The sequence below is a fragment of the Centruroides sculpturatus genome, unplaced genomic scaffold, assembly GCF_000671375.1.
Source record: "Centruroides sculpturatus isolate CEXI.00-Female unplaced genomic scaffold, Cexi_2.0 scaffold213, whole genome shotgun sequence".
NCBI classification, from domain to species: Eukaryota; Metazoa; Arthropoda; class Arachnida; order Scorpiones; family Buthidae; genus Centruroides; species Centruroides sculpturatus.
The window spans coordinates 200,157-218,120 of NW_019384355.1; the positions used below are offsets into that span (position 1 = coordinate 200,157).

Consider the following 17,964-nt stretch of genomic DNA (forward strand, 5'->3'; position numbering starts at 1 on the left):
GATAGCTTTATACATGATATAAATTTTTTAATTGTTATATACATTATTTTAGAATTTATTTTACATCATTGTGGTAAGCCTGCTGAACAGGGACCTATTGGGCCGAAACACGAATGTCATGTACAGGGAAAACAACAAGTAAAAAGTAAAGATATTTTTTGTTTTTCTGATTAAGAACTCCTCCTTTTTCAAATAACCAGTACACCAGTGTAACAGTCCTAATAATAAGATAAGTCCCAGTTGACAATAAAAAAAAACTAACCCTAAGATTGTATGAAACTTTTCTGATGAAAAGAAGGATTGCTTGACAATGTTTCTTGATATTAAAAGAACACAACATTGCCATAATCCATCATTTTGGGCTTTGGGATACTTCTCCGAAGAGGTTGCACTGCATAGCACCAAAATTACCACTTGGTAATATTTTTATTAAAGTGGCAATAAAAACCCTAGTCCACTTATTTTGACATTCAATGTGAAATTGAATCACAAAGTAGACTTCAGGAAAACAGCAGAATGTTATGTTCCTATGCAATGGGACTCCTGTGCACCATACACCAAGCAATTTCATGCCATCACATGATAAGTTTGAGCAGGAAAGTAGGAAGTGATGTTGAAAACCAAAGGCAGTTTTTGTGCTATGCCACCCAGCATTTCTAGCTTGGGGATTTTTTATCAACTACAGAAAATTTGATGAATTTTTTGGGGTGACATTTTTTCCACTTTGATCTTTTTTTCATTAGATTAAACCATCATAAAAATTTTGACATGACAGAACANAAAAAAAAAAAAAAAAATGAAAGGGGAAATGAGTATACAATAATACATATGAGATTTCCCTTTGGGCCAAAAATTCATTGGTCACGTGACTCTACAGTTAGACATTTACCCTGTTTGGATGGCAATCTTTTGCCTTCTCAACGTATTTTCTCAATGAAAATAAATTCCCCTTTTGATCCAAAATTTCTTCCTTTCACAAACGACTGGCTTTCCTGTACTTCTATCGTCCTAGTCCTTGCACCGTGGTGTCTTCTGGTCACTTGTGTATGAAGAAGTCCCACGAATGAAAAAAAGTCCTTTCATGTGGTTTGCTCCTTGTTTTTATATCTCCCGCTAATGGATGTCGCTTCATCCCATGTGACTGCACCTTGAACCAATCACCACATGGCACATCCCGCCAGCAGAGAAAATGATGATACCAAGGAAGGAAATGGAGAGGGATCCACACAAAAACAGATACATGACAAACAGAAATCAAACAAATAAAAAAATAAAGAGGAAAAAAATATATAAATACACAAATATCTGAGAAGTGCTACAAATTCAAGTGAAAAAGATGGTCACGTAAGTTAATTCTAACTTTTTAGTGAATAATTTTGTAATTTAAAAAATTTTTAATACAGAAATATGTATTTAAGCAATGTAAAAATGGTGATTCTTCTAAATGTGTTTTATGCATATTTTGATGTAATCAGCTACAAAAAAATCTGTAAGTTATACTATATTATTGTCAGGTTTTTAAAATTTTTGTAATATAAATTTTTTAATTGTTATATACATTATTTTAGAATTTATTTTACATCATTGTGGTAAGCCTGCTGAACAGGGACCTATTGGGCCGAAACACGAATGTCATGTACAGGGAAAACAACAAGTAAAAAGTAAAGATATTTTTTGTTTTTCTGATTAAGAACTCCTCCTTTTTCAAATAACCAGTACACCAGTGTAACAGTCCTAATAATAAGATAAGTCCCAGTTGACAATAAAAAAAAACTAACACAGGTAAACTGGAACAATATACTACAAACAACAATTAACACCTCAATACTACTTCCAGCAGTCAAAAGATTTTAATAATCTAACGTTTTCGGCCGTCTTTTAGAGGCCCTCCTCAGGATGAAACATTAAAAAACAGTTCTATCTTTTGGAGGATTCTAATAATCGAATACAGCTGTGTTCCAAACTTTTAAATATTTAAACGATGCGTATGATATAAAAATCGTTACCTTTACAACACAAAAAAATTATTATTTTAAAATAACGCTATACATAAATTATTATTGTAGAGTTGTGAAAATTAGCGCGATGTAGACGCTTTGTTTTCTTATACAAAGCAGAAAGATTAAAAATAATTACACTTCCGATTATTGTTGTGCTTTGTGGCAATGTAAATAATGTTTCCACGATTGTGGAATTGGAATATAATCGGAGTTGATGCAGTTTCCTTTCATGGTTTCTATATAAATCTCAATAGCTTCCAACGAGCGTAAGTCGTGTCGGTCGAAGGCCCTATGTAAAAGAGTAGCCTCATCCCAACATGGGGAAACCCCGGGCTCGGTAGCATACCGTGCTAGAGCCGTATTATACTTCTGCTTCGACACATCATATTTGTGGTCCCGTATCCTAGCCTCCAGGGATCTGTATGTGGATCCAATGTATGTTATCCGACGATTGAAACGTTCGTCATTCAAAGGTATACGGTACACCCCCGGCGCTTTTTTATCATCGGACTTGCCCTTAGCACATGTACCGCATACCTTTGAATGACGAATGTTTCAATCGTCGGATAACATACATTGGATCCACATACAGATCCCTGAAGGCTAGAGTACGGGACCACAAATATGATGTGTCGAAGCAGAAGTATAGTACTGCTCTAGCCCAGTATGCTACCAAACCCGGGGTTTCCCCATGTTGGGATGAGGCTACTCTTTTACATAGGGCCTTCGACCGACACGACTTACGCTCGTTGGAAGCTATTGAGATTTATATAGAAACCATGAAAGGAAACTGCATCAACTCCGATTATATTCCAATTCCACAATCGTGGAAACATTATTTACATTGCCACAAAGCACAACAATAATCGGAAGTGTAATTATTTTTAATCTTTCTGCTTTGTATAAGAAAACAAAGCGTTTACATCACGCTAATTTTCACAACTCTGTAATAATAATTGATGTATAGCATTATTGTAAAACAAATCGTCTACATCGCGCTAATTTTCACAACTCTACAATAATAATTTATGTATAGCGTTATTTTAAGATAATAATTTTTTTGTGTTGTAAACGTAACGATTTTTATATCATATGCATCGTTTAAATATTTAAAAGTTTGGAACACAGCTGTATTCGATTATTAGAATCCTTCAAAAGATAGAACTATTTTGTAATGTTTCATCCTGAGGAGGGCCTCTAAAAGACGGCCGAAAACGTTAGATTATTAAAATCTTTTGACTGCTGGAAGTAGTATTGAGGTGCTAATTGTTGTTTGCAGTTGACAATAATATAATAAGTAAGACATAAAAAACATAAAGGCAATTAAATTAAGCTGTACATGCCAATTTATACTATTGAGAAAGATAACATACACCACTGTCTATCAGCATTACATAAAATTATTTATTCTGAGATACTTTCAACAGTATATAACTGTCCTCTTCAGGCAGAATCATTCATAGAGAACAAAACATTTGAAATCAAAAATAGAATCCAAATAGGAACTAGCATTTTTACAAATCATTTGTCCCACATATATATAGCCTTTAAATTTACATATATACAATTTACAAAATTATACAATATTACAAAACTATGATTATATGTAAAAGAAAAACATTAAAAATAAAACTGGATTAAAATAATTAATAATAAAATAAACAGTAAATAAACAAAAATAAATGTATAGCAGTGCCACTGTGAGATGTTTTATCACAAACCATGTGATTTACAGCTTTATGAGGTTAAATAGTGCTGTCCACAGATTTGATATATCTAGTGTGGACGAGTTACACAGTGACATTGTTGAGATGTAAAGGGATTCCCATATGAATAATGTTTTTGATCATCACAGTGCTTTAGAAGACCAAAGTTGCTTGAATTTAGTCTCTATCACTTTTTTAGCTAGTTCTGTTGTACATTTAAAGGTTGTTGGAAGTTTATTTTATATTATACTGGTACCTATAAACAAGTGTGGTTAACCTGTATACAAGGTGTTGTATATTTGTTAATATTCTGTAAGATGGAGGCAGAGCATTCTAGTAGTGGCTCCAATATATAATAGTTTTGGCCCAGTTAGAGGATTTTGTAAGGGTATGGCATATANTATCACAAACCATGTGATTTACAGCTTTATGAGGTTAAATAGTGCTGTCCACAGATTTGATATATCTAGTGTGGACGAGTTACACAGTGACATTGTTGAGATGTAAAGGGATTCCCATATGAATAATGTTTTTGATCATCACAGTGCTTTAGAAGACCAAAGTTGCTTGAATTTAGTCTCTATCACTTTTTTAGCTAGTTCTGTTGTACATTTAAAGGTTGTTGGAAGTTTATTGTATATTATACTGGTACCTATAAACAAGTGTGGTTAACCTGTATACAAGGTGTTGTATATTTGTTAATATTCTGTAAGATGGAGGCAGAGCATTCTAGTAGTGGCTCCAATATATAATAGTTTTGGCCCAGTTAGAGGATTTTGTAAGGGTATGGCATATACCCCAGATTTTTCATAGACTGTAACTTCATCTCTATCATTACAAAGTATCCTACAAAACATGGGCTGGGGTGTTAGTGGCAAAATATAGCCAAATTTCTTCAAAACTCGACAAATACATAATGAAGAGGGATCCAGGTACAGAATGGCTGGTGTTATAAAAACCAACTTTTTCTTACAATACAAAGTGAATGGTGGAAATAATGTGCCTTTGACCTGGTTGACTAGGTGTTTGAACTTGACCAAAAAATACCCAGTACTGCAAACTGCCAATTCAAGAAGGAAAATCTCATTATCTATAAATGATTGAGTGGAAGGATATAAGTGATTTACTTACAAAAGCACAAATTGCCTATAGGTTTGCCTCTATCTGCCCTTTTGTCAGAGTTAGTCACGAGAACCATAGAGTTCAAAATTTTTAGATTCCCTCTCACCATAAATTATCCTCTTCTATATTTGAGGTATGTTGAAAATATTCTATTAGCATGGGAAGACACCAATAAAGAGTTACTGGATTTTATACAATTACTGTCAGTTATTTTCCCTGACTATTTCATTTACTAAAGAGGAGATCTCCTTTTTGAGTCTGATCATACACAGATCCCATTGAGTTCCTACACAGGCTAACTACAGGAATGGCTGTAGAAAGACCCAGTAACCTACTCCAGTATTTATCACCAACAAAATTGTATGGATTGACAAAACACAAATGCTATGAATATAGTACCTGAAAATGGGACCCCTAGGCTGGATGGTACTTCCTTAGTGACTAGGAAGGAGCAAAGGTCAACACTGAGTAACTTGATAAATTATGACGCCAATGGGGTAAACTCTAAGGAAAGTCCACTGGTTGATGCAACCCCTGCCAAAAGGTGTGGCCCATGCTTTGAAAGGAGGAAAATGCTCAAAATTGGCATCTGGAATGTCCAAAGTATGAACCTAAACAAGCTAGATGTTATCAAACAAGAGAAGCTCAGATTAAAGCTTGACTTACTTGGTGTTAGTCAACAAGAAATGGTTTTTTTCAACTCAGACAACTTCACTATTTACTACTCTGGAAATGTTTTCATGAGAAAAGGAGTAACTTACATAGTAACAAAGAAAATAACAAGATCTTTTGAGTGTTTTAGAACTATAAATGATCTTATACTGACCATTTGTATTAATGGGAAGCTTTGTCATACCATGGTAATGCAGGTATATACCCCCATCGCTGATGCCTCCCTAGAAGAGATGGGATGATTTCTACTCACAAATTCAAAAAAAACTAAATGAAACACCATGAAAAGACATCATCATCATCATCATCATCATCACCGGTACTTTAATGCAAAAGTAGGAAACAAACCAGAACCAGGAGTCTGTGGACAGGAAAATCACGACAAAATCATGAACACAGAGTTCTGCCAACCTAAACAATGACTTTACACATGGACTTTCCCAAATGGCTTACTCCAGAATCAGAGTGACTATCTCTTGTGTGACAGAAAATGGGCTAACTCAATACATTCAGTTAAAACTTTCCCTGGTGCAGACTGGTTCTGATCACCAACTACTAATTGCCAAATTCAAACTTAAACTTTGCAGTACCAAAAGACCACTAATAAGATACCATCAATGTATGCAGTTGAAATTATAAACCGCTTAGAAGTGTTGGAAAATCCAAACAGTAAACCTGATGATCTATGGGAAGAAATAAAAAATCATATCACTGATGCAGCTAAATACCACATTCCCCTTAAAAAAGAGTTCAAAAAAATCTAAATGGCTCACTGAAGAAACAACTGAAATTGCTAATCTTAGATGGGAAGCTAAAGCTGCTGGGAAGACAGAGGAAGTTAAAACACTAAATACTGAGTTTCAAAGCGTAACAAGAAAAGATAATGAAAACAACTGGGCTAACTAATGCAAAGAGATAGAAGAGGCCAATGCAAAAGGGCACACTAGATCTCTTTTTCCCATGTCAAAAATACATGCACTTCATTTGCTCATAAACAAACGATGATAAGGAATCAAGATGGCAAGATACTGCATGACAAGATAACTATCAGGAATTGCAAGAATATATTGTGAAACTTTATGCTGACAACAACCATCAGCATCACCTACAGCCAGTTGCAAACCAGGAAAATATAGAAAATGAGCCTTCTGTAACAGAAACAGAACTTCAATGGGCTATAAGCAATTAGCAAGAAACAAAGCACCATTGATAACTTGCCAGCAGAACTGCTTCAAGCAGTATCCAAAAGAACTCTACTCACTTTGCCACAGGATCTGGGAAACTAAACAATGGCCCAAAGATTTAATTTTAAATTACTTCTTAATACATGTAAATTACCTGATTTCGAATATTCTGTAAACAAATCTATTTGTATCATCATATATTCATTCATATTTTTTGAATTATTTAAATTCATGAAATATCAATTAATATTTTTCTGGGATGTTAATATAACAAATAGTGAATAGAAAACATTCAATTTTTAACATAAAAGTTGGTCGTTTTTTTAACATTCAAATATTCAAAACAAATTGTTTGATTTCATCAATATCATTCTAATTTTTATTTCTTTATTTATTCCTATAGTATAATCTACTCCTATCATTTGGTTTTCACTGTTACTTTTATTGAATTTTTGTGTTTTTGTTAAATGTATTGTTTGATTGATAAATATTTTCTAATTATTCAATTATTTTTCTAAGATATTCAGAATGTTTTCATCAATAATTTTTATTATAATCCAAAAATTCTTTATCATCACAATGAGGCCTAATACTAAAATTAATAAATTGGATTTTTAAGTTTATTCTCCAAATTTATATTATATTAGGCATTAAATTTTTTAAATTAATAAGTCAAGTCTACTATTCCTTATATCTTTTCTGTAGTACTCCAAGATGTATTGGAAATCAATTTTCCATATCTATCAAATGATGGAAATATTGAATGTAATTTTGAGAAGTGACAAAAATTGTAATGTCTCATTATTTTTATAACAGATAAAGATTTACTATCTAAGATTAACAAGTTAATTAATAATTGTTATTTTATAATTACTTAGACTGTTTCCAAAATAATCAATAAATAAATAAATAAATATATATATATATATTCAATTTTTTTAAACTGCATGATGTTTAATATAAATGATGTAAATACAGTAGTACCTTGGAACTCAAATTCAGTTTATTCCTAGAGGTCATTGAAGTTCTAAAAGTTTGAGTTCTAAAACAATTTTTCCGATAAGAAATAATGTAAAATGAATTAATCTGTTCCCAAATCCTACAAATGCCCGTTTTAATTGCTTAGCAATAAATTTCTTTTTTACCTCGGTCATTGCTCTTTCAAGCTTTCTCTTAGGTTCTGTAGCCTCAACATGCTTCTTAGGTGCTATGGCGAATGCACATGAGCGTTATTAAAAATAAAAACACAAAAAAACAGCAAGTAAAAATCAAGTTATGAGAGAATGCTTTGAGAACGAGGGCAAAAGATAAAATTCAACAACTGAGGAAAGGATATGTGAATGGATCATGGAGGCTTAGAAATTAATTTCACAAACAATAATTGTGAGAAATTTTTAAAATAAATAGGAATTTCCAATTCTATGGATGGTTCTGAGGATGATTTGATCTGGCAGGTTGCTGAAAGTAATGATGACAATGAATCCATGACATCGAACAGAGAGAGTGATGCATCAGACAAAGAAAATTAAGGTATGTTGATAATTCATTTATATTTTGATTCAATATAATGAATAGTAGAATTAATTACCTCATTTTATGATTTCTGTTCAAATTTTTAAAGTTACTGCAGTCATTGTTAACGTAATTTTTATTTTTAGTCTACACATCTATCAAAAACGATTGCACTCTGATGTGAGTTAAAATATTCAGAATATTTATGCAATGTTTTTAAAATATTAAAACTATCTTATAAAATCATGACTTCTATCAGTTAATCAAGATTTCTTGTAAGAATAAATCTAAAATGTAGATCTTGGTCTACATTTGAAATTTGTCTTTGTTTACATGTTTTTTTTTTTTTGGCAGAATTTCTACTAAAATAAAATTTGAGTACATTAAAATAAAAGGGGAAAAGGTTAGTGTTGAGCCACAAGGTATGAAAAAAGAGAGGCCATTAGATATAGCAACTCCATTTTTAAATTGGCTTAGTATATTGGTCAAACTTTTTATTAGCATTTTTTTAAATTATTTTTCTACAGTTCCATGGATACAAGGGTACAAGTTTGTAATTGCAATTTAAAATCAACATATAATCCACCCCATAATATAACCAACCCCTTTGTTCAACTTGTCCTTTAAATACAAACAATTTATGATTAATATGCACAAAAGTACAGTAAATTATTTATATTAATATAATTTTAATATATTTAAACCATCACCTTATAAGGAGATGCAGCATAAAGTGCTTGCTGAGATGGATCTAAAAACATATTAGTTAGTATAGGATTTCCTTGATCAACAATAGATTCTTCAAATTCTTCTGCTTCTGTACTTTTTGTAATTAATAACTGAAATTTTATAAAATTTTTTGAAATTAAATATAATTCATTTAAAATATAACTAAAGTAATAAATAGTAAGCTTAAGTGTATATCTGTTTCTAAATATAAAACCAGGATAAATTAGATCAAATGCATGGGAGGACAGATTATCTAAACAACATATCTAAATTACTCACTCTTTGTAAAATATATAAATATTTCAGAGGATATATTTATATAAAAGAATAGAAATACTTTGGAACTTTGGAGACAGAGAGTTATAAATATGGACTAAATGTTTCTAATGTTTTACTAGTTTTCTAATAAATAAAGACTGTTTTCAATTTAACAAATAATCTTCATATTTATCAATAGTAATGTATTATAAAGTACTACTGTTTGTATCTCAAGAGAGAATCTTTGAATCTATTTGTATAAATATGATATAATGTGAGGAATTNATAAATTAGATCAAATGCATAGGAGGACAGATTATCTAAACAACATATCTAAATTACTCACTCTTTGTAAAATATATAAATATTTCAGAGGATATATTTATATAAAAGAATAGAAATACTTTGGAACTTTGGAAACAGAGAGTTATAAATATAGACTAAATGTTTCTAATGTTTTACTAGTTTTCTAATAAATAAAGACTGTTTTCAATTTAACAAATAATCTTCATATTTATCAATAGTAATGTATTATAAAGTACTACTGTTTGTATCTCAAGAGAGAATCTTTGAATCTATTTGTATAAATATGATATAATGTGAGGAATTGAATCCTACCCTTTCCATTATCTCATTATTATTCTTTTGTATATTTTGTTTAGTTTGGGGATTTTATTCAGTTCTGAATGATAAAATTTACACTCTCTTTTCAAAATCACCTAAATGAATGATTTTGAGACTATCATCATTCTCAAAAATTACAGTTAAATATCTAAGGTTAAGATGATCTCAAACTGAGTTAAAGAAAAGTTTTCTTAATCAAATTATCCTGATCTATAAAAGAAAAATGTCAGAGATGATGACAGTGTGGTGGTGTGGAGGACAAAAAAGGATGACAAAGAAGTAACCATAAATTAAACAGGATATTTATTCAACTACAGCTACTTAGTCCTTCGTACACCTGGTTCGTTTACACTAAACACACTTGATCCCAAACTATAGTACGTGCACAAGTTCGAATCCGTCCGACAAAATTCTATATTTTCACAAATAGAACACGTGCTCGCGACAATAAAAAGATTATGGTTTAAGATACTACAACTACTTAAATCTACCTTAATCTAGCTTATATGCTAAGGAAGAAGGGTGAAGAAATTAAGAGATACGAAGAGAAGAGACAAGTATAAAGGACAGATTTGTGGGGGTACCCGGGTAAACTTGGGAGTCTCCGATCTTCTCTATATCGGTACTTGAATTAACTCAATTTCCTTCCTCTTGATTCCGTCTCTTGAGAATTCGGGAGCGTTTTTTCTTGAGGTCTTAATCTGGGTGTCTTTCTAATTTTCGTCCGTTCGCAGACGACTTCCAAGCCTTCTCCGTTTGTCCCACTAGGTGACAAACCCTTTGCTTGCTGTTTCCTACGTCTGTACACCTCGGACGCTGACCCGAAAGTGTCTTGTTCGTTTTCCTGATGGCCTCAGGGCTTCTTAATGTCCCCTTTGTCTTCTCCCCTTTGTCCTTGGACAAAGGTCGTCCCCCACCCACAGAAAAGGAATAGGTTAGAAAGTTCTAGAAACACGTTAAAGACAAAGGAATTTAGGAGAAATAAAATTTATATCTACCCCTATTTACAAAACCATGGCGTACCGCCACAACAGTAATATAAACAAATAAATAAAAGCAATTTATTTGTTTTCAGCAAATAATTATTATTTATACTATATTGTATTACTTTGCATTATCCTTCTTGCATTTACTTTGCATTTTCAATAACCAAACATTTTCTTATTTAAATAATAAGAAAATGTTTGGTTATAGAAAATGTAAACAAGAAAGATAACAGTACAGTAATATAATGTCACTTTATCTTAGAGTGTAAATAGTGTGACCGTCGGCCATATTGTTACATATTTTTTTCATTAGTTTGTAAGATAGTTTTTAATAGTTCCTTATTCCCTTTGTTCTCAGTCTGTCTAGAACTTTCTTTTCATTTCCTTTCGTCCTTCTGGATGAGACCACCAATTCCAAGAACTGAAGACAATGGACCACTAAACCCCAGAACTAAAGGCAATGAGTTACCAGTTCCAAGAACTTGAAACAAAGGGGGGGGGGAACAAAGACCTGAGGGCTGACAAGAATAAAGAATGAGTTAGTCTGGATTGGACCTTCGTGGTAGTCAGAAGAGAGAGAGAGAGAGAGAGGAGTGCTCTAGATTGGAGGTGACTTGTGACTGAATAATTCTGAGTGAAGGATATTTTTGGTCACTAAGGATGAATAGAGAACTCTAGGGTCAGTGTTGGATTGAAGTCCCGACATTAGAAAGAGAGAGAAGAAGATCTACGTCTATATATAACCGTGAAATCCAAATCGGTGATCATCCAGTGACCATGAGAAAATCCCAAAACACCGGGTATTGTGATCTTTCCTCTTTCCTGTCTACTGTCTCATAGAATCTGCTATGCCTTTAGGTATAAGTTGGTGAGTAAGTGTTAGATTTTAGTTCCTGCACATGTTCTATTGTTGCGAATTTACTTGTGGTACTAAACTAACCGATTACTGTGTATAGTGTAAATTTAGTGGAGCGGAATCCAAAAAGAACTTAGTTCACGAGCGGCAAATAAAATACTTGTGATTAAAAGACTTTACTAAGTATTCTTTGTGCTAGTCTATTCGGTAATCTATACACATGTCGCTCACGAACATCACAATAGAAGAGTACAAAATTCCAATATTGAGATAAATGGATGAGTCATTAAGAGTTAGTTGCATGACTTTTAATCTGAAAGTTGAATGAAATTTAATCTTCAGAATTACCCTTAATGCATTGCCAAGTGTAAGTATTTGAAATAAATTACCAGTTAACTTACCAGCCAAGTTTATTCTAATCTGATAGAATATAATTTCAAGAACTGATTTTGATTTAAAAAGATATTGTTTCAATTGTCAGAAATTAATCTTACTTTATATAACAACAATTAATCATTCCTCATTATAAAGTACAGTACAGTACATATATTAATAAAATAAAATATTGTAGATAATAAGCTATCTATCAAATCTACTGATATATATTTTCATCTACACTTCAACCTATTATATGCTTTGGCTAGTGTTACCACCAATCCAGTTTTTACCCGGACAGTCCAGGAATTGACTCACTGTCCGGGTGAACTATTAGTTTTGTCCGGGAATTTTGTGCGCAACCTGTCAACCTTTTTTTTTTTTTAAACTTTTACTTGTACAAATTGTACACATCTCCAATATCTAATACAGCTAAGTCATCTTCTGTATTTCTTCTTTCTTAATTTAGGTTACCTACATTACTCCTACCCAAGTCTCCCTAGTCCCTAACTGTAACTATGTTATTCTTTCCATTGTAAAATGACATTGCGCATTCATCAGGAACTTCTGTTCAAACAAACCTGACCTGTCGTCCAGGTCAGCAATTTTAAAAAGATGGCAACACTAGCTTTGGCTTACTCATTTTATGCTCCTCCATCTTGTTTATTGTTACTCTTGATAACATGAAACTTAGTTGTAAGACCAAAAGGCTGGACTATTGACTACATAGTTCTCCAATAAGCATGATGGAGAACTATCTAGTTAAAACATATTTTTGTAATTTGACAAATATAACAATTCATCATTTGTTCAATGTAGTCATTGTTGTAATATGTATTTCTGCTTTAATACTTTTGTAACAATACACTACATATAATCCAAATAAAGTTCTTTAAACGTATGTAACTGACAAATGAAGCATCTCCATATAAAATGTCATTTCACTTTTTCATTTCTTGGTTTGGTTTGATTTGGTTCATGGGATGAGGCAACAGAACACAAAGGCAATCTGCCAAAAAAGAATGCCTTCTGAGAGGATTTTCTATACAAAATAGGCCCTATTTAGGTGTTGATAAGTAAAGAAAATCTGGAAAATGCCATGTGGCCAGCCCACTGGTTAGGCATAGGCTTGGGACAAATTACCAGTATTCAAAGATTTTAACCACTTAGCCACCAAGATTTTCTTCATTTTTTAATAAAAAATATTAGGAAAAAGTAAGAAAAAAATTAGGCATTTCCATTTGAGTTACTTTCCTTGTAAGCAATCTAAATACTGTAATTTCCTGCATATAATCTACAGTGGAATATAATACATGTGCAATTTTTTGACAAAAAGCTAATCATATAATCCATAGAGAATAACTTTTCATTGACTAAAGCAGTTTATTGTCATATAATCTGTACATAAATTCACATTGTCAACTATTTGCTTCTTGGTGTATCAGCAATGATATGATGCAATTTGTAAGGACATTTAATAATTAAAAAATTTAGGTGACAATGCTTACATAATTAGGTCAATGTCTGGAATTCAACAGAGTTTGGTTCATGTTGTCTTTGAAAGTTCTTTCCTTTCTCTTTTCATGTTGGCGCAGCCCTGGGGCATTGGCGAGTCAGTCTTTGTTGGTGTTAAAATTAACTGCACAAAATGTCAAGGAACTGGGGATGGTGCCTGCATCCGATGATCTGGAAAGGATGAAGCCCTTCTGTTCTTTTTGAACTAGTTATCAAAAACTCCTGACTTGGTTCATTGCTTATTGGCTAGACCTTTTTCTCCTTGCTTCTCAATTGGTCTCCCACCTGTCTCCAGGTGTAAATGAAGCTCTGTTCAGGGCATGGGTCAGCTAGAGATGGTCTATTCGACACCATCTCTTAGACTCTGATCGCAGTTTGTTGATGACTATGACACCCATGCTCATTCTAATATTTTTCTAGTTTCATTTTACTTTCTAAACTGCATTTTAAGTTTTAAATATTTCCATTTTTAATTTTCTTTATCTAAAATTTTGTTTTTCCCGCTATTCTTTATGAGTGTCGATGTCAAAGTCTGGTGTCACCGACTGAACACTTAAATAATTTGTTTTCTTGACAGTTTAACTTAACAAATTTTTCTTTTTTTTCCCCACGCTATTTCCAGGCCTCACATGCTCAAAAATTAAAAAATAAAACTAACTTTCTGCAGAGCTGCTCAGTCCAGAATTATTATTCTAATGTCAAATATAATATAATAAAGTTAAAGTAAATTAATAAAATAAATCAAAATTAAGAATAAAAATAAAATAAATTCAAGATGAAGATTACAATACGCAATATGAGTTTTGGTTCTTTTACATATAATTGTCTCCTCTGCATTTTTATGATCTTTATATTAATAAAGTATCATAATTAAAATTCAACTTTATTAAAACTTTCTGGTCAATGGAACAAACTATTATCTCTGTATCAACAGTACAAAAAAAAACAAATTTTGTCATGTCATAAAGACTGAAAGTCTTCTTGATCAAGGTATTGAGGTTGGATGCTCTTAATTGTTCTTGATTATATAACCTAAAAAATATTAAGATAAGATTAAAGCATATTGTGAGATCATAGGTTTGAGTTTGCGAAAAAAAAAAAAAAAATAGAAAAATTTTTAAGCCTAATTCTCTCTTGTGATTGTTAGAAAAACAGATCAGATGACACTCTTTCTGTCAACGAAGGGACTATAAATCTAACAGCGAGTGCAAACTGATAACATCCGATTGTTAGGAGAGTGAAAGTCAAGCATTGAATGAATTAACAGAGAAGTCTTGCAGGTCCCAACTAAATAGGGGCATGACAGCTGCAATCAAATGACATCTTTATGTCATCAATGGCTAACTCAGGGTGGCCAACAGTTTTTGTCCCCGGGCCGAATTGGAAAGAAAACTTTTTTCACGGGCCAAACTAGAGGCTGCTCTAGGAAGATTTTGAGGTGGTGCGAGATCTCATTGTGGTGTCACCCTGTAGAGACTAAACTGAACATAGAGATTACAGATACATTTTTCACATTATCATGCTTTATCAACATTCTACGCTGTACTTAAAAGATTTGTAATGGAGCATTAACTCTAAACACACAGTGAGTTGTTGACCTTTTTTTTGTTTCAAGGATCAGAATTTTTCATCAAGATATTCAGACTTGAGTAGCTAATATTGAAAGATTAATCATGGGCCACATAAATTTGTTAGACAGCCGGATCCAGATCACAGGCCGTATGTTGGCCATGCCTGGGCTCTGATCCAACACCTGTAAAATCAACCTTCATCTCTAACAACAGTATATCACTTGAGCACTTTCCCAGGCTAAACCGAACAAAAGGATGAGACATGGCATTTCAGGGCATTTGTCCCAACGAAATAATGTTCGTCCTCAGCCCCTCGTTGGTCATACCAGTGGACTATCCCAAGATGCTATGCAGTAGGTGCACTTCTCCAGTTTCAACAGATGTCACCATAGGAAGGCACCCGAAAGGAAGACAGATAGACTTGCCATTATTCACCTGCTTCCCTCTCCAAGGTATCTTGTAAGCCAATTTTTTGTAAACTCTCTCTCTAGTTCAAGATTAGCCAGGCATGCTTATGGCATAGGAAATAGAATAGTTGCAACACCTTGTAAGATTTGATATTATCCGCATATAATCGCTATATTTAGTCATCTAGCTTGTATTTTCTTATGTATCCTAGGTTAGATATACAATAAACTTTTCTTATGTTTGTTAAACCTGTTTGCCCATCTTTCTCGGGAAAACGGACACTCTCTTGACTGACCCACGTGTACTCCCCACTCAAAATTTAACTGACACTCCTACTCATCATTTAAGAATTGCGAGTTAGGATGTGATTTAGCATTATCCTAACTAGTGTCAGTTCTCACGTCAGACAGATTTCACAATCCTGTCGACCCTCCCTTGAAAGCCATCCACAGACACCGAGATCGGATCTTACCAACTTGTTGCCGAGTAAGTGGTCACTAGAGATCACCCCCTTGGCCCTCAGCTAATCTCACAATATCTTAAATAAATATTAGCTAAAAGATTTTTAATGAAATCTAAAGGACTATTTTCTATTTATGAGTAGAAGTAAATGGATCCTTTGGTATTGTACAGTACAGTGGTACCTCAGGATACGAACACCCCAGCATAGGAAATTTTCAGGATACAACACAAAATTCGAACATATTTTTGCTCCATGATACGAACAAAAACTCGCCATATGATGTTACATTAGTTCGCAGCACCATTTTTTATTCACTTCTGTTCATCGGTCTCAGTCTGCATGTTTGCTTTGTCATGGAAGGCAGTGATGTAGCGTAGTGGGAGTGGCAGGGGTGGCCCGCCCCAGGCGGCACTTTTAGGGGACGGCAAAATTAGGCAGCAATAAATAATAATAATAATATCTTGTAAAAATTTGAACCATTTCATTTCATATTTTTGTCGCACCTACAATTCGGACCGATTGAAATGAGCATGGAATTTTTCATTACTTATTCAGTGACAAAACTGAATTTTAGTCTTTTAAATTGAGATACCTAAATAAGGGGGCAGTGAAACTTTCCTCCACCCTGGGTGGCTGACACCCACGCTACACCACTAGTGGAAGGATCTCACTCGATAAAGGAAATCTTGAGGTATTATCAGAAAGTGACTGATTTTATTGAAAAGAAACATCCTGAAAAGTTCACAGTGGCCGTATTGTTGCTCAGAGTAATGACATTTGCCTAAGTCATTTTAGAAACATTTTAAAAAGTAGGCAAAGCCAAACAAAAGCCAAAAGCCAAACAAAGCAAAATAAGAAGATTAATTATAAATTGTCTTCTAATTTTAATACAAATAAACTTTCATTAACAAGCAATTTGAATAAATTTACCTAATTATAGAATGTCATCTTTTTTATCATTCATATTTATACTTCAAGCCTATTACATAAAAATTTTGATTAATATAGAATTAATTGATAACACTCATCTTAAGCTAATTTTTCAACATCAGAGTACAATGAGAAGATATATTCTTTTTTCATGCTTCTTGAAATCGGCACGCATTGTAAATGCTTTAATTCCATCTTATTAAATGATGTTCAGCNATATATATATCACTAATATCACTAATTTTCTTTATCTTTTCTAAGTTATTTTTCAGTTATTGTTACATTATGTTATGTAAGTTAAGTTTTAGTATCATTTCCTTCTCTGCCAACAGTTTACACCTCCACTGCCGTCTATCCTCAAAGGTAAAGTGCAAATAAAACTACATTTTTTTAAAATCAGTTATTTTTCTATTATGGTTATTTGTACATTTATAACTACAAAATGCATTTTTCAGTGTTTTCCTTACTATAGTTTTTTTTTTTTTTTAAGTACTACTTAGCTTTAGTTTGAGTGTGTTTTTCTGTGTGTTGGAATGAATTATTTGGTTTTACATGTAATCATATGGGAAAAAATGATTCACCTTATGACAGTTTCATTATACGATCTCAGTTTCGAAATGAATTAATTTCGTATCCTGAGGTACCACTGTACATTTGTCTTTTGCATCAGACTGACACAGTGAATAGTAACAAGACACGTTGTCATGCTTTATGCTAAGAAGACTTCTTAACAACTTGATTTTAAAGCATTTTTGATATTATGAAAAAACTGTCACAGATTACATGCAGCAATCTATAATGTGCATCTTTGAAATAAGAAGATTTTTAACACAATCTTTTGCAAAGACAAATATCAGAATCAGAAATACAAGTTCTGTTAAGGTCTTCATAAATGGTGCTTTGTAATGATAGAATCATGTAAATGTATGTAAAATTATTATATGTTATTAAAAATATTTACTAAAAATAAGAAGATTAATTATAAATTGTCTTCTAATTTTAATACAAATAAAGTTTCATTAACAAGCAATTTGAATAAATTTACCTAATTAT

General features: G+C 32.6%; 1 protein-coding gene across 1 annotated transcript in view; it reads right to left on the reverse strand.

The window, feature by feature from the left end:
• The window catches only part of LOC111639369 (plexin-B-like), a 163,673-nt gene that overhangs the window by 112,124 nt on the left and 33,585 nt on the right, over window positions 1–17,964 (reverse strand). The window contains exon 3 of the mRNA XM_023385244.1: window positions 8,907–9,035. Coding sequence (XP_023241012.1) covers window positions 8,907–9,035 — 129 coding nt within the window. The remainder of the gene's footprint in view (window positions 1–8,906; window positions 9,036–17,964) is intronic.